Source organism: Stegodyphus dumicola, chromosome 8, assembly GCF_044657685.1.
Source record: "Stegodyphus dumicola isolate Sdum_Otavi_A_Nest chromosome 8, ASM4465768v1".
NCBI lineage: Eukaryota > Metazoa > Arthropoda > Arachnida > Araneae > Eresidae > Stegodyphus > Stegodyphus dumicola.
The window spans coordinates 176,778,590-176,801,036 of NC_140775.1; the positions used below are offsets into that span (position 1 = coordinate 176,778,590).

The 22,447-nt window shown below is 35.2% G+C and overlaps 1 protein-coding gene across 1 annotated transcript in view; it reads right to left on the reverse strand.

Moving 5' to 3' along the window:
* The window catches only part of LOC118189289 (BTB/POZ domain-containing protein 2-like), a 38,004-nt gene that overhangs the window by 5,433 nt on the left and 10,124 nt on the right, over nt 1–22,447 (reverse strand). Inside the window, exon 2 of the mRNA XM_085823056.1 lies at nt 3,864–4,110. Within this exon, the coding sequence (XP_085679182.1) occupies nt 3,864–4,110 (247 nt within the window). The remainder of the gene's footprint in view (nt 1–3,863; nt 4,111–22,447) is intronic.

Here is a 22,447-nt window from a genome sequence, read left to right on the forward strand (position 1 = left end):
CCTGCTACTCTACCAGAAAACAGAGTTAGAGATGCTTGTGTTTTCGAGATTGTCGGCGTTGATTTAGCTGGCCCATTAATTTTGAAGGATAAAAGAAAATGCTTGGATCTTACTTTTCACATGTGCTGTTTTCAGGGCGGTCCATTTGGAACTGATTTTGTCCCTTTCAACTCAAGGATTTTTACTTTGCCTTAGAAGATTTGTTGCTCGTAGAGAGAGGCCATCGATAATTTATAGCGACAAGGGAAACAATTTTGTCGGATCCAATAATCTCTTGAGATCGATTAATTGGAATGCCATCGAGACAGAAGCCGCCACAAACAAGATCGATTGGAAGTTCAGTCCACCCGTAACACCATGGTGAGGGGGGCTTTGGGGAATTGGGGAACGACTTGTTCAAATGATTAAGAAGCGTTTGCATCGAGTCCTAGGCCAGTCATGTCTGAATTATGAAGAACTGATAACTGTGCTGTGGCGACTGCGAAGCAACTGTGAATGCCAGACCACTCACTTATGTGTCAGAGGACTCTGATGATCTCATCCCTTTGACACCGTCCTTGTTTTTAGGTGAAATTCCAGTTTTTGGAGTTCCTGACTTGGATCATCTTGATAAAGTTGATTTCAACAAGAGACTGAGACATTTACAGAATTTACGAGAGCTCTTGAGAAAGAGATTTAGAAATGAATATCTCGGCCTGCTAGTGCAATGTCCATCTACAGTGCCGATTTCTCAACAGATAAAAGTCGAGAATATAGTTCTTATCGAATGTGATGACAAACGCAAGGTGTTGTGGCCTCTAGCAAAAGTGATTGAATTATACCCCGAAAAAACAGCAACATTCGATTAGTTAGTGTCAAAACCATGTCTAGAGAATTAGTTCAACCAATCCAGAGAGTATTATTCCCTCTCGAAATACCTTCATCTTTGGAGTCAGATGAGGGAAATGAAACTGAGACGCAGGGTGAAGACAGTTTAGTCTCAAAATTACAAGGATGCATCATTTCAGAGGAAAAAGAAAGGAGTCAAAAGTTTGAGTTCGAGTTAGAAAACGTTTTGGTCTACAATTATTTGACTGGGCAAGAGGTAATGTGATCCTACGTGGCAATACGAGGAAGGTGATCCTACGTAACGCATTAAGCGTTACGCAGGATCACATGATTAATTTAAATGGCGCAGTTTAGACTTATAGCGTTATTTTTAAGACTTTTTTAAGACAGAGAAATGAAGTCCCCAAATTAAATTTTAAAAAAAGAGGTTATAGCCAATTAAAATTAGAAGTTTGGTTTTATATTTTTTATTCTACATACGAGTATGTATACTTTTGATGCAGCCAATTGAAACCAAAAAGGGAGATGCAGGACTACATGTTGTAGTAGTCCTAGATACAAAATTTCAATGTTCTAAGGCTACACGTTTTATGCGTTATGCGAGATACATACCTAACTACGTACATGCAGATGTCAAGAAGAAATCTCTTCTGAATCCAATTTACAAACGGTTTGGGGAAACCGTCCGTACGTAAATCTGTCACACAAAAATATCGTTCATATGGTTTCAAGCGCGGCGAAATTAATATTTTCGTTGAAATATGCCCCGAAATTTTTCGCGATTACAATACTTCCTTTACTTCGTACAAGGAAGTAAAAATTAATTCAAGAAAAAATTTGGGGATACTTCAACGCTCCACTATAGTTAAGGAGTCAACATTTAAGGCATTACATTCCGTACGTGTACAGATGCATATGTAAGGTTATTTAAAATTCGGATTACACATAGGTTTTCAGTTCTGGCTGAATTTGTGCTACAAAATTCTCTTAGTTTATACACATATCGGCTTTCGTTCGATAACCGAATAGCATGCAATTGGTTGATTTAAACGTGAAGAATTCTTGTAAAAAATTGAGATTATGTAAAATATTTTTTTACGTTAACATAGACGCAAATAACAAACAATTCATAAACCATCATTTACATCTATACAGAGGCTGATTGCACATATACACGTTACACATGGGGAAAAACATGAAAATATTTTTTTACGTTAATATAGACGTAAATAACAAACAATTCATAAACCATCATTTACATCTATACAGAGGCTGATTGCACATTTTTAGATGATTTTCATTGGATGAACCAGAATACTTTACCTAAAATTTGTGTGTTCTGAATGTTTTGTTTGGTAACTCTTGTTCTTCAGTACCTTTCTATACCATAATTCCTGCTACCCCAGGACAGTAAAGATTTTTGTGGTATTGGAAGAGGTATTTTATTTCATTCCTCTTGAACAGCTTTCCAAAGTCCATGGAAATTCGTAGGTCGACATTTGGACAATTCGCTTTTTAAAATTCCCCTAAGTTGCAAAAATCCATGGATGATGCATCAGGAGATTTATAGGTATATGAATGAAGTGTATGGCCTTGATAATTACCAGGTTCTTGTTCTATTTTTTCTAGGAAATTAAGTGGCTTTTGACGCACGGCCGCTTGTTTTGCCTTGAAGTAGTGCCACTGAATGATCGCGCGGTGGATAAAGTGGTGTGGTGTGGTGTATTTAATTATGGCAAAGCACACTAGGGCTATCTGCCTAAGGGGAGGGATGCCTTCGTGGAGGACTTTCTAAGGGAAACTGGCTCGTATACACGTTACACATGGGGAAAACCACAAAAACACCATGCAGCCAGCCCGTTCGCGGGATTCGAACCTCGGACCGAACTACCAGTGTTCAGCGACTTTACCGCTCGGCCGCTAGTGGGCCCGCGGTGGATAAAGAGAAGGTATTTGATATTTGAAAACTGGGCATAAAATATATTCTTGATAATATGTGTAGTTGATCTTAACTTTTTTTCCTATTCTGTTTATTCTTAATTGCCCTTATATGAAAAAACAGCAACAATAATAAATCCCTTAGAAAAACTCGCTTTAGGTTTTTTGAACCACGTTTTAAGACTTTTTTGTTTTGAGGATAATAAATAGGTATATATTTATTGCATTCCTTTTGCACACCAATATATTGTGCAAAAATATTGCATCTTTAATATTGTGACAAATGTTTCCCTTTTTTTGTTCGCATAAATGTTTCTCATAAAGAATTCTCCATCGCGTCCTGCTTTCGACGGTATGTCGTGGAGAAAGACGATGCCCATTATGTTTTATCGCCTTTTTAAGATAGCGCCCACAAGCGGCGGAGCGGTAAAGTCGCTGAACACTGGTAGTTCGGTTCGAATCCCGTGAACGGGCTGGCTGCATGGGCGTTTTCGTGTTTTTCACCATGTGTAACGTGTATATAAGCTAGTTTCCCTTAGAAAGTCCTCCACGAAGGCATCCCTCCCCTTAGGCAGATAACCCTAGTGTGCTTTGCCGTAATCTCAATAAACCAAACCTTTTAAGATACAAATCTGAACTATTCCATTTTCCCCTTGAATATGTATTTGGAACAAATTTTCCTCTGGAAGCTAAATTTTGATGATTTTGTTCCCCTTTCTTGTTGAAAATATTAACTATCTTAGCTTTACATATCGAAAAACTATGGTTTTTACAGCGTTGTTTAATAACTAGATACATATATTTTCTTCGGAACCGAGCACAAACATAGCCTTATATCGATTGCTTCTTTAAAACCGCCATTTGGCATGAAAACAAAGCTGTAACGGATGATAATTTATACTTTCAAAAATTTGATTGCATTAAAAAAAATAATTCCAGACGATTTTTCTTTATAACAAAGCAAAATCATCCAAAAAATGTACGAACAGCCTATGTATTAACATGAAAAATTGCTACTTATGTCGTTAAAAGCTAAATTTGCTTATCACACTTAATTTGATTCCTCAGTTTAAAAAAATAATAAAAGAATTTCTTACCTTAGAAGATTTTCGAAGGCTGCAGGATTCATACCAACAATTGTAATTGGATTATTTTTCTCTTGCATTGGTCCATAGAACATAGCTTCGAAGACGGGACTGCCAAAGGCCAGCACACATTTGTGAGCGTGGAAAATCTGCTTCACATCTTCACATCCAATAATGAAGGAGACATCCGTGAAACGACCCGTTTGTCTCGCCTTTCCCCATGCTTCAGTCACATTTTTAGAACCTGACCTCCAGCCACCTGAAAAAAGATACTTTTAATATTTTCTTCAGAAGATAGATGATTGTTTCTTTAATCAGTTACGGCCAAGGATGGAAGGCCTATCAAGCTTGAACACTCGCTATCTTTGAAAAAAAAAATGAATATGAACTATTCACATAAATACACATAGTGGCAAAGTATTAAGCTGCTGAAATGATGTAAATAAAAAATAAAAACATGTATTTAGAACAATATTTTGCAGCTCCACTCCAAAATTTTTGCAGAATCTCGAAACTCTTTCGAAATTTGAGACGATGGATTCTTAGAAGTAAAACGTAAAATTATAAAAGAATGAAAACGATCAGAACATTCATTTTAATTCCTTATTCATCTATGAATTTCATTTTTTGATATTTTACTTATCTTTGTAACAACTTTACTCTCAGGTAAATGTTCCTCTATGACAGTTCATGCAGGATTACAACATTCTTCATGCCAGGACGAAATTACTGTGAAAAGCTTGTAAGGATCTTAAGTTTTACTAACGTTTATTTTATTTTAAATCTTTACTATCACTTCTTATTTTCTACTTCCGGCCAGAATTATAAGCGTGAAGGAGTTTATGCAAATTTGTCTGGCGAACGCCAAGTATTTAAGTGTGGCCTTTTTGCCAAGCAGAGGAGAGGAAGCTGTGAGTTCGAAGCAGGCCGCTTACCTTAGAAGTTACGCAGTTGCTACTTTGCCTTCCAGGCCAGAGGTTTTAATCCTCTTGATAAATTAAACGTATTGTAGTGTTCACAGTCTCTGTGCTACATACGCTTCCTGTTATTATAAGGCCAATCTTATTCTAAAGTTAACTTAGAGTTTAGTTTTATTTTGATATCTTTTAAGTTAGACCCCGAGTGGAGGGTCATTGTATTCCGAAGTACGGAAGTCATTGTATATAAAGAAAAAAATAAAGGGTTTTGTATACCCTTCGTCTGTATCCTGTCTACTTACTACAATTAGTGAACATAGCTTTAGTAAGCTCTCTGTTCTAGTCAGGTCATTGTATGTTTCCGAAGAAGGTTAGAAGAAACATTGAACCTGATAGTGGCGCCCGACGAAGAATAACCATGGCCGAGTTTCAAGAAGAACCTGTGCTGCCTGCAGAAACAGCTCAGAATCCAGAAATGCCAGCTGCCGCCCTGGAAGGATTTGGATACATTGTCCAGACCATGCGCGCTTCGATGAAACCAGAAGCAGCGTTTAATGGAAACTCACAGGTAACCAGGTTTTTGGAAAAATTGGATGACCACTTCATGCTCTACCCCGTGCACGAGTTTCAAAAAGTTACCTTAGCTACCAGCGCTTTGAGGGGCCAAGCGCTTAACTGGTTCAAATGTATCGGCAGAAGTCTCTTGGGTCAAGCAGGAAGTCCCACCTATACCTACGAAAATTTCAAGACTGTCCTACTAAAAGCCTTCCCTGTTGTAAGGGATCGTGCGAAATTAGAAACAGAACTTTTCAGTATATATCAACAAAGAATGGAAAACCTCTCGAGCTTTATTTTAAGAAAAATTCACGTTTTCAAGCTCTTGTATGGAAACCGTCCGGATCCTGAAATAATTCAAGTGATTTTGCCGAGGTTACTACCCCAAGTGCAAGACTTTATTGAATTGAGAAATCCGACTACACTGGAAAAATTATTTGAGCTAGCAATCCAGTTTGAAAGTAGAAGAACGGCGGACGTCGAAAGAAGACGCCAATATCAACAGCGAAACCAATTTGGTACGCCAAGACTACAGCAAACTCAAGCACATGGCTACGGAGAAAAAGCGAATCAGTGGGCAAGGAAACCCGAGCATTCAAAAACAGCCGGCGAACGTCGACAGTTCAATAGCAACCCAGGAAAAAAGTCTCAAGGCCAGTGGAGAAAGAAGGAAAGCACCGAAAGGAAAAATAATTTAAACTAAAACGGATTTCTGCTGACGAGAGGGTGCGGAAATCCGAAGGCCACGAAAACCCCTCTTCCTACAAGTTAAATACAGTAATGGTGAAAAATTTAACTCTTCCGAAGATTGAAGTCTTGGTAAATAATATCCCGGCCACCGCACTCCTGGATACCGGCGCGCAGTGTTCCTGTGTGGCAGAAGTCTTTTTTAGAAAGTATTTTCGCAAATACCGCATATATAATGCGGATAATACAACAGTATTAGCGGCGCAAGAAGAACAATGTAAGTGCGTAGGTAAAGTACCTTTGTACATCCGTATCAAGGACGAACAAGTAAAGGTGATGTTTTTTATAGTAAAGAATTTGCAAGCACACTTAATACTAGGAATAGACTTTCTTTCAGACGCACAAGCTACACTGGATTTTAATGAAGCGTCTCTTAAGCTGACGATGAAACCAGTGCGTGTAGAAAAGGTTGAAACGCCAAGGTTAAATCTCGACCACCTGCCTAATGACGAGCAAAATAGAATCCGACAAGTGGTAAGTGAATTTGCTTCCTTATTTAGTGATATTCCAGGATTTACCCAGGTTACTAACCATAGTATTGACACCGGAGATGCATTGCCGGTTCGTCAAAAACCATACCGGTATGATAAGAATAAGGAAAAAATTATAGAATGGCATATTACCGATATGCTACGTAAAAAGATCATAACGCCTATCTCAAGTAGTTATGCTAGTCCGGTGGTTTTATGTAAGAAAAATAATGATTATTCTTTGGAGCATCCAAAAAGGTGGAGATTCGCTATTGATTACCGTAAATTAAATTCCATAACGAAATATCCGGTATATCCGTTACCGATTATAGAAGAAATTTTAAGGAACATAAAATCAACCAAATTTATGACGACTTTAGACTTAACGAATGGTTATTTTCAAATAGGGATCAGGCCTGAGGACGTGCCTAAGACTGCTTTTATAACCAAGTCTGGCACTTATGCATTTTTGCGAATGCCGTTTGGCCTTTCAGGCGCCCCAGCAACATTTCAGCGATGCATGGACATTGTGTTAAGACCTGTTCTCGGAAAGTCCACATTTATCTATTTAGACGATATCATTATTACTAGTGATAATCTAGACCAACATGTACAGGATTTAAGACAGGTGTTTTTTTTTATTAAATGAGGCCGGTCTAAAAGTTAATGTCGAAAAATGCAAATTTGCAGCCCCTGAATTAAAATATTTAGGTTACAAAATATCGCAAAAAGGGATCGAGACAGATGAATCAAAAATAATCGCTGTACAAAAGTATCCGACTCCAAACACGGCAAAGAAGCTCTCTTCTTTTCTAGGACTTTGTTCATATTATAGGTCCTTTATAAAAGATTTTGCGGCTATCGCTGAGCCATTGTTAAAATTAAAAAGGAAAAAGGCAAGATTCTCGTGGACGGCCGAAGCCAATAGTGCTTTCGAAAAATTAAAACAAGCATTAACGCAAGCCCCTGTGTTGAAATTTCCTGAAAAGGATGAAAATTTAGAAATTTCAGCGGATGCTTCGGATTATGCGGTAGGAGCGGTACTTTCGCAAAATCAGCAGCCAGTGGCATTTTTTAGCCGAACTTTAAATCAAACACAAAGAAACTATTCCGCGACCGAGAGAGAGGCACTTGCAGTTCTGTTAGCAGTGCAAAAGTTCCGAGTCTATTTTGGAAAGGCGCCGATAACAGTATATTCTGATCATGCGGCGGTAACTAGATTGTACTCTGGGAAAATTTATCCCCAAGGTTAATAAGATGGGCACTCAAGCTGCAAGAATATAATCTGGTAATCAAGCATACCCCCGGAAAGGAAAATATCGTAGCAGATGCCCTATCACGAATTAAATTAGACGAACAGGGTAATACCGTAAAAGTTGCAATGCTGACAGCGTGTACAATAAATTCCCGAGAAACTGTAATAACCGAACTGGATAAGGATCCTGAGTTTGGAAGTATTTGTGAGTATTTGAAGGATCCTGAAAATTTTAGCCACCAAGATATTGTGGCGATAAGAAATAGGGCGGCCCATTACGAACTAATAGATGGTCTATTATTTTATACAAAAACTACGAATTCCAACAACGAATTTCGACCTGTTATCCCAGCTAGTCTTAGATTAAATATCCTGGAAGAGCTCCATGACAGCCCTTTAGCTTCTCATGCTGGTATTCGAAAAACTATCCAACGCGTACGCGAGGCAGTCTACTTTCCTGAACTGCAAAAGTTAACAAGGGCGTATGTCCAGTCCTGCCCAACATGTCAAGCCGTTAATTATATTAATTTCCGCCCGGCCGGGTTTCTAAATAGTATTAAATCCGAATTTCCAAATGAAATAATCGGCATCGATTTATTGGGCCCTTTCCCAAAAAGTCAGTTAAACAAAAGTCGCTATCTCCTTGTTATAGTTGATCATTTTAGTAAATGGACCGAAATTGTTCCCTTAAAACGAGCCTCCGCGAAATTAGTTACCGATTCTATTTTAAATAAATATATTTTAAAATACGGGGCGCCCCTAAAAGTTATATCGGATAATGGTCCTCAATTTGTAAGTAATATATTTGAAGACATGTGCCAAAAACTGGGCATACGTCATTTAAAAATGGTCCCGTATCGGCCGCAATCAAATATAGCGGAACGGGTCAACAGAAATATAGTGAAAATTATCCGTAGTTATGTTAAAAATTTTCATAAAAGCTGGGATAACTATGTCAATGAATTTGCTTTCGCCCTTAGGACCGCAAAACATGATACAACGGGCAAAACTCCTGCTGAGTTATTTCTAGGCAGAAAGGTTATAACACCGTTAGATAAACTATTTTATGTGCAACAAAGAGCCCCAGAATTTAAAATGGGTGATATAGAAAAACTAATAAAAGAAGCAAAAAAGAATACGGAAGTAGCACAAAGAAAACAAAAATTGTATTATGACTTGAAACGACGGGGAGTAACTTATAAAGTAGGGGATGAAGTACTAAAAATTAAGCATTCACTTTCTTCAGCGCCAGAAGATAAAACTGCCAAATTTTTTCCACGCTTTGAAGGACCATATGTTATAGAAAAAATAACTCACGCTGTTGTAGTGTTAAAGCAAGAAATGGTGAAACCTGTTCCGCAAACATCGATCAAATCAAGCCCTACTTCGATCGTAATAAAATGCAAATCTTTTCAGATCTTTTGCAGGATCCGGTACGGCAGACACCGCAGGTACAAGTTCCAGAGGTGGGAAAACGACAAGTACAAGGGCAAGCCAATGAGAGACAGAAGCAAGTGAAAAGAAAATTGCCCCGCGGAAAAATTGAAGGTACAAAGAAAAAGAAGCCGTTCCACCGTCCAGAAAACAGAGTTCACGAACACCCCCAGAATGAAGAAGGGAGAAGGACGACGTATGTGGAAAGGACCGGGAGAAAGGACGGCAACTATAACCCGGCTGTGAAACGGAAGATTGACTCATCCGACAGAACTCTCCGCAGCAAAAGTCGCCGAACTGCGGAAAGGCCATCAGCGGCGGAGGAAAAAGTACAAGAAAAATTTGAACGGCCAACAACGAGGTCCAAGCAGGATCACGACAGAAGTTTCCCGGTTCCACCAAGACCAGCTGCCTTCAAACGGCCAAGACCACAAGCAGAGCACAAAAGGAAGATGTTCAAGGGTGGCCGTAGTGGTGAAAAACGGAAGCTTCCAGAGGAAAGCACTGAAGGGCGAGCCCGTACAAGAAGGAGGATCAACCAAGCTACGGTCTGCAGCACCTTTAAAGACTGGGCCCAGAAAAGGATGTCTGAATATTGCAAAGATAAGTAAAATTTTATGTTACTTTACAAACTTAAGTTAATCTTTCATTCTTACTGCAAGTGGCAGATTTCAAGAAGTTTTACCTCATGCGAGGTCTACCTTTATCGCCAAAAGTGCGAGAAATGAGTTGCGACCGATTTTCTTATTATGTTTTTCAATTACTCGCGCGTAAAACTAAAGTTGATGTATGATAGCGTTGTGTAAAGACTTAAATATTGTAAAAAGTTATTGTATAAATTTTATTTAAAACATTCTAGCAAGAAAGAAGTTTTAGTCTGAAAGACTTTTTGAAATGTAGTATTATTTCAATGTAGAAAGAATTGGCACTTGCTTTGAAAAGAATAGAAGTTAACAATGTACTACTAATGTATGTTTTCAAATGTGTAAAATTAACGGCATCTTGATATGTTCTTGTATACATGTGAACTGTTATTTTGAATGTTAAGAAATACCGTGATATGGTAAAAGTGAAAGTAATGTTAAAAATTTGTTATTCGTGTGACTGTAAAGATTAAATCATGGTGAATATGTGTTAAAGGTTGAATGATGTAGTTAGGCTCTCTGACGCTACACTTTAGAGTTAGCCACTTTCAGAATAGTACCTCAGGGTCTAGAGTTGAAATTAGGGTGTGTTAAGAGGTCTCGTATGTTGAATTTTAACACGTTAGTGTTTTGATTGTAGGAGGAAGTGTTGAACACATAGACAGAAACACATTCGTGTTTGGTGTTTTTACAACACATGTCAGAGAGCACGGGGAGAGATAATTAAAATAGTCATGAATGAAATAAGAATGTTAAGAAAAGTATATTCTATATGTTATTTGCAATGTCATTCTGTAACATTTCATTAAACTAGTTTTCCTTCCAGATCTCTGGAAGGAACCAGGATTGAATAAAGCTCCTGTTTAGATGCAGTACAGATGAAAAAGAAAAAAGATTGTTGTATATTCCGGGAGCTGCTATTGTAACAAATTTCTTTCTTTTAAAATTTTCTAGTTTCTAGCTAAGTTATGATTGTAAAAGGTTGGCCTCGCGTTAGTTTCTAGAGCTAAAAGTTTTTAACAAGGTCGTTTTAGACCTCAGTTTCAAACTAATTAACTCTGGCGGGAAGTATGTAAGGATCTTAAGTTTTACTAACGTTTATTTTATTTTAAATCTTTACTATCACTTCTTATTTTCTACTTCCGGCCAGAATTATAAGCGTGAAGGAGTTTATGCAAAGTTGTCTGGCGAACGCCAAGTATTTAAGTGTGGCCTTTTTGCCAAGCAGAGGAGAGGAAGCCGTGAGTTCGAAGCAGGCCGCTTACCTTAGAAGTTACGCAGTTGCTACTTTGCCTTCCAGGCCAGAGGTTTTAATCCTCTTGATAAATTAAACGTATTGTAGTGTTCACAGTCTCTGTGCTACATACGCTTCCTGTTATTATAAGGCCAATCTTATTCTAAAGTTAAATTAGAGTTTAGTTTTATTTTGATATCTTTTAAGTTAGACCCCGAGTGGAGGGTCATTGTATTCCGAAGTACGGAAGTCATTGTATATAAAGAAAAAAATAAAGGGTTTTGTATACCCTTCGTCTGTATCCTGTCTACTTACTACAATTAGTGAACATAGCTTTAGTAAGCTCTCTGTTCTAGTCAGGTCATTGTATGTTTCCGAAGAAGGTTAGAAGAAACATTGAACCTGATAAGCTTAAAGGTAGAGAGAAATTAAGGGGACATACGACATAAAAATTTTCAAATTTTCGAATTTTCAATCTTGGGCTAGAAAAATAAAGTAGACTCAGACGATTCCAAAAATATATAATTTATGCATGTTTCGAAATTTTAAAAGGCCGAAATCTCTCATTTAAAATGTAAACAAGCACTGGCACGCCCACAAGTTTAAAGGGACAGATGTTTAAATTCCATTATCGCTTGCACATACAAATGTTTTAGCAGTTTTTATTACTTCCTTGGTCAGAATATGATTTTTTGAAAGGCATTTGGTAACACGTTTTTAAATTGGCTTATTCACTAAGCTGTGTGGTGGATAAATGTCGAATTTCGTGTTTACAACTTGGCTTTGTTTATTTTGTGTTTCGCTATTCTTTTCGTTCTTTTTCATTTAAATTCGTGCTTTCTGTGTTTATTTTTGATTGTTTTATTGTGTTATGTTAGTGAATAAAAGTTGTAAATAAGGAAATGCCGAGAAAAAAATCATTCGGGGGGAGAAAATATATCGGAAATCAACATACCTATGTGGAAGATGTTACCCGTAATGTAAGTCTCCCCTAAATATGAGTGCATCTGAGATATGAGTGCAAGTATAATAAATAAATATGAGTAAAGATGATTATGGTATAAATATGATGATATAAATATGAGTGCAAGATGATTATGGTGCAGGAAAATATTAAAATGATATTTTTTATAAATTATTGGTGTTTAAATGTTTTTTTTCGTTTATCTCAAAATGTGTTTTTCTTAATTTTCGGTACATTTTTCTTGAAAACTATTCGACCTGGAAGGTTCCAATTTTCCATAGTTGTTTATCATTACTATTTCTTTGAAACTATGCAGGATATAAAATTTACGAGCATTAGTATAGGATATATTAATAATTTAATACTAATTTTTTTGTGATTTTTCAAAGCATTTTACTAATTTATTTTTAATATTTTTTCTTTTTAAGTAAAATGTAAAATACTGCTTATTATTCTTAAATGATATGTTTTTAACTACCATGCACGATTTGAGGACGATTGGTGCAGTACTTTTTAAGAAAAGTGTACCGAACTAGCACATTGTCAGAAGAGATTCGTCAAAGGTAAGTGAAATAAAACATGTGGTTTTTAAAAATATTAGGCATTTAATATATATTTTATGTGTTTTCTGTAATTTGTAATCTATGCATTTTAAATGAAAAAAAGAATCAAGTGTATAAGTTTATTTTGAGAAAAGTTATACCTTAATAAATTTCGTCTCGAAATTCAGTCGACATGTCGCATGTCCCGATTCCGAAAATGTGGCTTTGGTTATCAGAGATCTTTTTTTTTTACGTCCGGGTGCTTTCTTTAATTCTGTGGTACCTAAGGACCCGGGTTCGAATCCCAGAGAAGGCATGGATGTTTGTAAATATATAATGTCTTTTGCTTTCCTTTCCTTTTCCCACTATTGCCGTAGCTTGCAGATAGCAATCTGTATACCGGCTATCATGAATTAATAAGTACACTGCAGGTATAGTAAATGCATTAGTATGTACGGAGGACAGGATGCAAAGTGAAAGAGGGTGTGATTACTTTGTCACGTGAGTATATAGCGGCGTCTGGTAAGCTGGAGAGAATGTCTTTTGCGGCATAGGGCGCTCTAAATATATGTCGAGCCGAAGTCCTCTTAAGAGGTCATTGGTAGGTAAAGAGGGGGCTCCATCAAAACTAGGAGGCGAAACGGAGCAATGCTATCACCTATATGGTGCACTCCTGCCAAAGACGGATCCAAACTTGCAGTCCTTGCCACGTAGGCTTGTTCTGGTGCTACTGTCAGACAACTCTCTATTGACAACTCATTTACAAGATCCTTTTGCGTCCCATCCTCTCATATGCCTGCCCTGTTTGGGGATATGCCAGTTTTACTAATGTCATGAAATTGCAAGTTCTTCAGAATATCTTACTTAGACAAGCGGCCAATAATTGATGATAGTTCGTTAGAAACTCAGCAATTCACCAAGAGTTTGACATTTCAAAATCATGTGTTTACTTTGCAAAACTTGCCAATATTTTTTTTTTTCAAAAAATACTAGATGTAAACAATAGCACCATACCAGTGCTTAATTATGACTAGAACTCTGACAGCAATCGTAAACGACCGCTTGCGGTTCTAATATATCTTAATAATTAACTACTAAAATGTTAAATACAAATACTCTTTACTGACACCTTTACTTATTCCTATGCATAATCTCTTACTGTTCCGCTTTTCTGTTAAGTTGCTGACGTATGTGTGGTAAGATGGCATGCAGAAATTATAAAATTAAAACTATGAAATCGTAATTTATGAAATAGAGCAATTATGATCTAAATGGTATCAAAATTTACAAAAAAAAACTTAATATTTATTTGTTTACTTTATGAATTTTTCTTTTCAACGCGCGCATGCGTAAAGCATACATTACACATCGTCGAAATTAGAAAATTGCGACCAGAAAACTATTTGATGTGTATTCATAATATTTATAATGACTAGGAATTTGATTTAAATCATATCAAAGACGGAGTACATAGAGATGAAATACTACATTTAGTAAGGAATTATAAGCCGAATAAAATAAAAACATCTGCCCTGAAGATAAGGATAGTGCTGACAGATCAACTTCCAGTTCAATGCGCGCCGCGTCGTTTCCGTTACATCCGCAGAACAGCATGAAATTGATAAACATATTTCGGAATGGTTAGAGAATCAAAGGATATGCCTTTATCCATTTTTTTGCAGCAATTCCACTTTTTGTTTGATGGACATCGAAATATGCTTTCGTTTTGTAGATCCTTCGGCAGCTCCAGAATCGGATATTCTTTTTGACATAATCGAAAGTTCAAGCTTCTGTATTTTGTGCATGCGTAAAGGTATTATGCATTTACGCATGCGCAGAAAGTTTGTAGCTTTGAGGTCCGGATTATAGATCATTCCGGATTATGGAAGTCCGTATTAAAGACTTTTGACTGTATTTTCTTTTTTATATATTTATGCATTTATGTAAACTGTTTTATTTAATGTTACCCACTTCCTACTTGTTAATACAACACAAGAGTGACTCTCTGATTCAGCAATCTAAGACATTTCTTTTCATTTACGTTTGACATGTAATTGCTTATCTTTTACTTGCGCACTTATCTTCGCCTCAAGGCCTGCACCGCAGGTGTGTTTCCGTTGGACTCATATCTACGTGCTCACCCCTAGTGAACTGCTCTCAGTTAACTTTCAATTTCTTATTCGTAAACTGTTCGAATACTCAAAGAATCGGAAATCATTAAGCCGGGACAGCGTCTACACGCGGCCACCTTTAAGAGGACGGTGGACTTTAAAATAGCTAAAAATCAACCAAAATACTGAATTTGTTTTTTTTTACTCTCATAATATTCCATATACGTAGCTACATCGTATGCAAAAAAAAAAAAAAAAAAAAAAAAAAAAAAAAAAAAAAACTAGTTCAAATATTCTAATTTTTAAAAAAGTTACAAGCATTTAAAATGTGTAAAAAAAGTAAATTTTTCCCTTTAAATTGTGGAGAAAAATCTTTAAAAATGTATTTCAACAGTTATTTACTGATGTAATAATTTATATATTTGCCCAAAAGAAGTGTTTATTTCTGAAAAAAGGCTAAAAATGTCAGCATTTACAACTATTAATGAATTTAACTTTGGATATGTGAATGTTATACGCTTAGAACAGAAAGAAACAATCTCGTTTTCTCTACTCGTTACAAAAAAGCGTGATCAGCGTCGCTTGATCCAAAGCAAAAAGAGAAGTTTACCTCCTTGGAAAAAAAAAAGAGTAAAAAATATTGTAAAGCATTAAAAGATAATGTAAATGTAACAAATGAAAGTGAAACATATGATGCGAGTGGATTTTAAAAGTTTCATTGGAAATAATGCATAAATTTTTCTACATCAAACTTTGAATCACGAACCAATTTGCGATATGATTTTTTCTCTCATATTAATATTATGAGATTAAAAATAGTTAAATGATACGAAAATGTTATCTAGTGTCTACATATTCATTTTTAAAGTTAATTTGCTGTTTCTCACGACCATGTATTAAAGATAAGTTTGAAGAAAAACTTTAAACTCGGTTTTCTCAAAACAAAAATTTTCTCAGTTCGTATATCTTGAAAATGCTTCATGCGTCTCATTTTTAGTTAAAAGTGAATGATATTTAGAAGAACTATCTTATTAAATGTTACAATAGATGTGCGTATGCGTTTTGGGATATGAGGTTATTAAGAAGTTTAAACTTGTGATAATGTTTAACAAAAGGTGATATTTTTCCGAAAACTGGATTTAAGTTCACAAAAATTTCTGATCCATCATATTCAATAACGGATACAAAAAATTTTTTGTCAAGTTTTTGTAACAAACTTAAAGGAAAAATTAGGAAAAAATATTGAAAATTATCGCGCAAGGAGAATTTTAAATCTTTAATTAAAATAATTAAGTATTTGTTTTAAAAATTTTTAATTTAAAATAAATTAAAATTTTGAACATATATTTTATAAACTGATGTTATAATACGTATATGTATAAATTTTCTTGTTGAAAACACAAAAACTTTAAAAAACTAATTTCTAAAGTCCTCCGTCCCAGCGAACCTTCTCGAGTTTGCCTGAGCCGACAAGTGACCTAAGTCACAACAACCTTTTCAACAACCCACTTTAATAGCAGATCAAACAACAATGGTCTGGGACGTAAAGTGTAAATGTAATTAACAGAAAAACGTCCAAATGCAATCTAAGAAGAGGCTTATTTTCCACCTCTAAGTAGGTAAACAAAATTCGAATTGTAGTTCGAATGCTTTACAATTGACACATGCTAAGTAAATATAGAATTCTGAAACAGTTTAGAATTCAAGCACGTATTAAGATACATTACAAGAAAATAAGAATAATTATTGGAACTACACACATTTGAAAATAACCCACAGAGGGAAAACTGTGTTGAAATTTACAAAATACAAAATCATTATCTACAGTATATTTGAAAATGATAGAAAAAGAAGCTGCCAGAGCCTCGAAGAAGCCAGAAGCCTCTGCCTGTTGGTCCGCATTCTCTTCAGCCATCCAACTGCCTAACCCTCGTTGATGCCAATGCAGTTGCCAGCCAAAGACTAATCGGTCAAGTTAAGGGAAACTCCATCCCGGAATTGAACTGTGACAGAGCCATATCAACTATCATAACCAGACTTAGGACAAATCACTTAAAAGGGATGAGGATTTCTGCAGACGGACAGCGTAGTTACACCAACATTTGTCCTCATTGCCCAGATGACATCCCACTGTCTCGCCATCACATCTTCAGCTGCCCAGCACGTCCCGCGAACCAGCTGGCTGCATGGGCGTTTTAGTTGTTTTCCAGATGTGTAACGGGGCCCCACCAGCGGCCGAGCGGTAAAGTCGCTGAACACTGGTAGTTCGGTGAGAGGTTCGAATCCCGCGAAAGGGCTGGCTGCATGGGCGTTTTCGTGGTTTTCCCCATGTGTAACGTGTATACGAGTCAGTTTTCCTTAGAAAGTCCTCCACGAAGGCATCCCTCCCCTTAGGCAGATAGCTGTCGAGGCTTTGCCATAATTAAATACGCCACACCAGATGTGTAACGTGTATACAAGCCAGCTTCCCTTAGAAAGTCCTCCATGAAGCCATACCTCCTTTTAGGCAAATAGCCCTCGAGTGCTTTGCTATAACCTAAGAAACCAAAAAACAACCTTTTAGTACTCAAAAGTATCAAGTTTCCCTATTCTTTCTCCATCTCACTTGTTTTATGTTCGATAGGATTTAAGTGGACATTAAGGAATTTGGACAACTCCATGCTTTCAGGTTTTCGTTAAGAAACTTTATGCATTTATTCTCAACCATATTATTTTCCATAAAAATTACATTTCCTATACCAGAGGCAGCGAAACATACCCAAAACACTATGTTTTCACCCTGGTTCTTAACAGTAGATAATATTTTTTGGGGATTCAATGTTTTAATACACGTTTTCCACCCAGCAATTTACGAAGGTTACAAGTAAGAGGTTTCGATTTTTACACATTTTTGACAATCAGCTGAAAGTAAGAATTTTCTACGTTAATATTTTTTCTAGTTAACAATTGCAAAGTATAATTTTTAAAGTGCATTTTAATTCCTTTACCATTTAATTTGCGTTAGGTTTCCTCTGAAAAATATATGTAAAACGTTTTCTTTCACCAGGCACTTCAGTTCTAATATTCGTAATCTTTTTTATCATTATTGATTCAAATTTTACGTTCAGTTACGTGTGAGACATATCAAATCAGTAAATTAGAGCTTGTAATAGCACTGAATCATTAAATTAAGAATCATTTAAGAATAAGGATGAGAAAACAAAATATGAGCCATTAAATAAAAATAAATTGATATACCTAAAAGAAATTTTAATAATTATATATATATATATATATATATATATATAGGTTCTTCCAATTTCGTTTGGTTGGTAAAGCTGTAAAGCTCGTTTAGATGTTTCCAATTACCTTCGTGCTTAAGCCTATTTTCATCTTTGGTTATTACTACTGTATTTAACGTAGCTGAACATAAAAAGATATTCTCGAACATTCGTAGTAAAAAACATTAGTCATAGCATAATGTGTATTTCTGCATAGAAATTGCATAACGTGTATTTTTGTAAAATACATTATATTCATTCTGTAGGAAACATATTTGCGATGCTTTTTCTACATGAGTATAATGCCCCTAGGATGTACCCAGAGGACCTTTTTATAGGTGTCGTTCAGCATATATCTATAAATTTCTATATTCCTACCCAATGAACATAGAATGCACTGTAAATAACTAGCTGAGGATGTAACCAATGAAGGATTAGAAATTATACTCTCGTGTGTATGTGATTATGGCTCGACGCATCATGTATGTGATTAAGCCTCGACGGCTATCTGCTTAAAGGGAGGGATGCCTTCGTGGAGAACTCTATAAGGGAAAAAGGCTCGTATACACGTTACACATGGGGAAAACCAGGAAAACGCCCATGCAGCCAGCTCGTTCGAGGGATTCGAACCTCGGACCGAGCTACCAGTGTTCAGCGACTTTACCGCTCGGCCGCTGGTTGGCCATACCAGCTCTCGAAACCCTAAGTAAGTAATGTCTTGATACATTTATTAAATCATTTTTGAAAAATAAGAAAATTATGTGTGTATGTATGAATATTTTATGTGTATAGTCATCTATTTTAGATTTAATTGTGGAAGAAGTAGGAAAATTTTATTCCAAATAATAGTTTAAATAATGTGCATTGTAAAGTAATAATAAAGCTTTACTTTTGTCAATTTAACTTTTAAAAAGTGTTCTATAAGAATGCAAGTGATGATGTTTGTGAATACGAGTGATAAAAAAACACATAATTCATCTAAAAGGCTTTAAAAACATGTTTGACGTGAAAATTTAAATAATGTTACAGGAAACTAAATTTATGGTTTAATTTTTCTCTAGATGAAAATCGTGGTACAGTGTCAATCGTCAGTCAAAGTGAGAGAAATTCCAAATTATCATCAGTCTACTGTTATTAAGTATGCTTAATATCAAGGTTTTTCTTTCTCTGCAAAAATGTGCTGATGATTTCAAAGATTATGTTGATTATGAAATCTTTTCCTGAGGCTCACAGCAAAATTAAAAATAATCAATTAAGTCTAAAAAAAGCATTTCAAATATTTTGTTCAAGTATTATCAAGTTTTTATTGCTTTGTTAAAACTTTTTTTTATTAAATCTTATTGTTTGATTAAAGCTATTTTGAAATATAATCTTCCTTTTTACAAGAAGAATTTTTTGATAAGAGTGCATTAAATTATTTAGGTATATGGACAAATACTCTGAAAGCATGGTTATTAGACCAAGCTTAATGTTTAATAGTTTTGTCTTTCTTTACTTCATACAATAATATAACGAGTGGCCATAATTAACAGTGCTTACAGTGTTCTGTAGCGCGATCTATTTTCGAGAATGACGCCACATTTTGTAGGAAGATTAAATAAGACGGGGGACGAAGGATTCTGCGGAAAAAAAAAAAAAAAAAATTAGTTCCAAAAGTCACCGCTAGGGGAATATTTGGCGCTGTGTAATAGAAAATAGAGTGTTAACAAATGTAAATCAATACGAAAATTACCTTTTATTTTGCATTTAAATGAGGTTCAATGTGGGTGCCGTTGTTGTGGATCACATATTGCATTCTGTGCACAGTATGCACAACAGCAGAAAGTAACATGTCTGTAGGAATCTCCCGTACAGTCCGTGATATGTTATCCTTCAACGTAGCCAGGTCCTGGACTACTCCTTGATAGACCTTCGACTTAAGGTAACCCCATAGCCAGAAGTCGCATGGGGTAAGATCAGGCGACCGAGGTGGCCATGCAGTTGCAAAGTAGCGGCTAATGACTCTTTCTGTTGTGAATTTCTGTCGTAGCATCTATTGCACCCGTACAGCAACGTGTGGAGTGGCTCCATCTTGCATGAAAATGATTTCCCCCAGGCATTGTCTTTGCTGAAGTGCCGAAATGACAAAGCTGTTCAACATGTGGCGATATTTCTCTCCGGTAACAGAACAGGTTTCCGGTCCTGTCGGGTAATGTTCTCATAGAAGAATGGACCTACGATAAATTTTATTCCGTATTAATTTGCATTTGTTAACACTCTATTTTCTATTTCACAGCGCCAAATATTTCCCTAGCGGGGACTTTTGAAACTAATTTTGAACACTGTGAGCACTGTCAGTTTAATTATGGCCACCCGGAAATTTGAACAGTTGTGTTTATTATGTCAAAAATATATTTTACATCTTAACCTCTCTGATAATCCTGCAAAATCATGTTTCTTCCTAGTTCGAGGTGGAACTTAAATGACTTATATATGAAATATGGTTTCTGATTTCAACAAATAAGGTTTTGCACTTTATGGAAAAAGCTTTATGTGTAGCTTTTCTCATAAAGTGCAAACTTTGCATGTAAATTAAGAATTTAATTAATATTATGTATTTAGAGTAATAGCAATTAAGATGCTTTTTTTTTTTTTTTTTTTTTCCTGAAGTGGTTAACAGGTGCTATTGGGATTGTATTTTTATCTGTTTAACTCTTCAAACGAAGTTTGATTGTTTAAAACTATAAGTGATTACTTCTAACCAATTAAAATATGAGCTAAGTATTACTTCTTCATATACCATTTTGTTAGTGGTAAATATGGCAGAATATTAAATGATGGAGTAACTAATATTCATTTCCATTTCTTATTTGGTATCAGCAATTCGTAAATGCATTATCTTCTTTCATAATTACAAAGCATAACACAACGATTTAATTTGAATACTATTTTTTTAACTGTACAGTATAATTTGTTCTTGTCAAGAGCAAAAAATATCGCCAGATATGATTAACATCTTTTAAAAAACATTATATTAGTGCCTGAGAGAAACAGATCAAGATAATTATGCAAAACTGATGCCCTGTAATTTCCTTTGAATATTTTTACAAGTTGATTTTTGCTTTGTATTATCTAAACCTTATTTTTATTTGAATAATTTTTAACTTTTCACTTAACTTATGAAATCATCCAAAATAACATTTTGGTTTTGAGATATCCATTTTTTTTTTTTTTATTTCAAATAATACGCAGAGGGCTATTTGTTCTTGATCTTTTTCGTAATTATTTTAGGTAACCTTTAAGTGCCTATACATCAATACAATTAAAATATTTAATAAATTTAAATAAAATATATATAGTTATTTCGACATAAATATTAATATTATGATGAGAAGATGACAGTAATAAGTACTTTCAAGATGACAGTAATAAGGGTAAAGAAAATTTTCGGTTTAAATTCTCAGAATATAAATTCTGATTTGTATTAGTAAATGCTCCAGTTTTGTTTCTATTACTTCAAACTGCTATAATATTTAAAATATAGTCCTTTTTAAGCTGTTACATTTTAAAAATATGTACTACAAAAAGTTGCATTTTTTATTTCCTCCATTTTTGATTTGAAAGTGGAATTTCCTATTCCACTTTCTTAGCTAACAATGCCTTTTGCTGTCATATCATTATATCAAGGGTTCCCAATGAGGGTCATTGAAATTTTATGGTGGGCCAGTGATGATCTGGACATTGATAGCAGAATATGCAATGGCAATTAATCATAGTTAAAATTGCATTGATTCCAGACTTTCACATGCATGCTAAATTTTAGATTTTAAAAGTCATACAAGAGAAATATCCCAAAATAAAAGTTTTTAATGAACCAACATTGCCTTTTTCCTCTTCTTATTTAGTATAAGTGGCTTATGTCAAGTCAGTAATTTAGTATGGGGAACAAGAAACAGATTGAATATTTCTGATGGAGGTGATTTAAGTATTAAACAGTTTCATGCCATATGTTAAAAAAATAACTTCAATACACATATAACATTAGTTAATCTTTGTGCAATTAAAATTGAATTTCAAGTCTGTGAGTTTGTTTCTGGGCAATATACATTGCTTACATTTGTAAAATTTAAAATAATAATAAAAATCTGAAAGGTTTCAGATTTTAAATTACTTCCAAAGGGGCGTTTTTTTTAACATTATGTCTGTTACCTTTATTTATTAAATACTAGCAGCTTCGCTGCCAGCCTTCGTCTGGCTTTTAAATGTACCGGAAAAATGGCTGAAGGGAACACCAAACGTTAAATTTAAAAACTCCGTAGAATTTTACTCTGCAGAACAACTTCATAAAAAAAAAGTTATTACGCATAACAAAATTACAATGAAATAAGCAATATCCCTTAATACAAATATTAATTATTCTAATAAATAAATAAACCAACTTCCCTTTGCAAAATCTTAAGAACTCAAATGGTATAAAGGAGGTT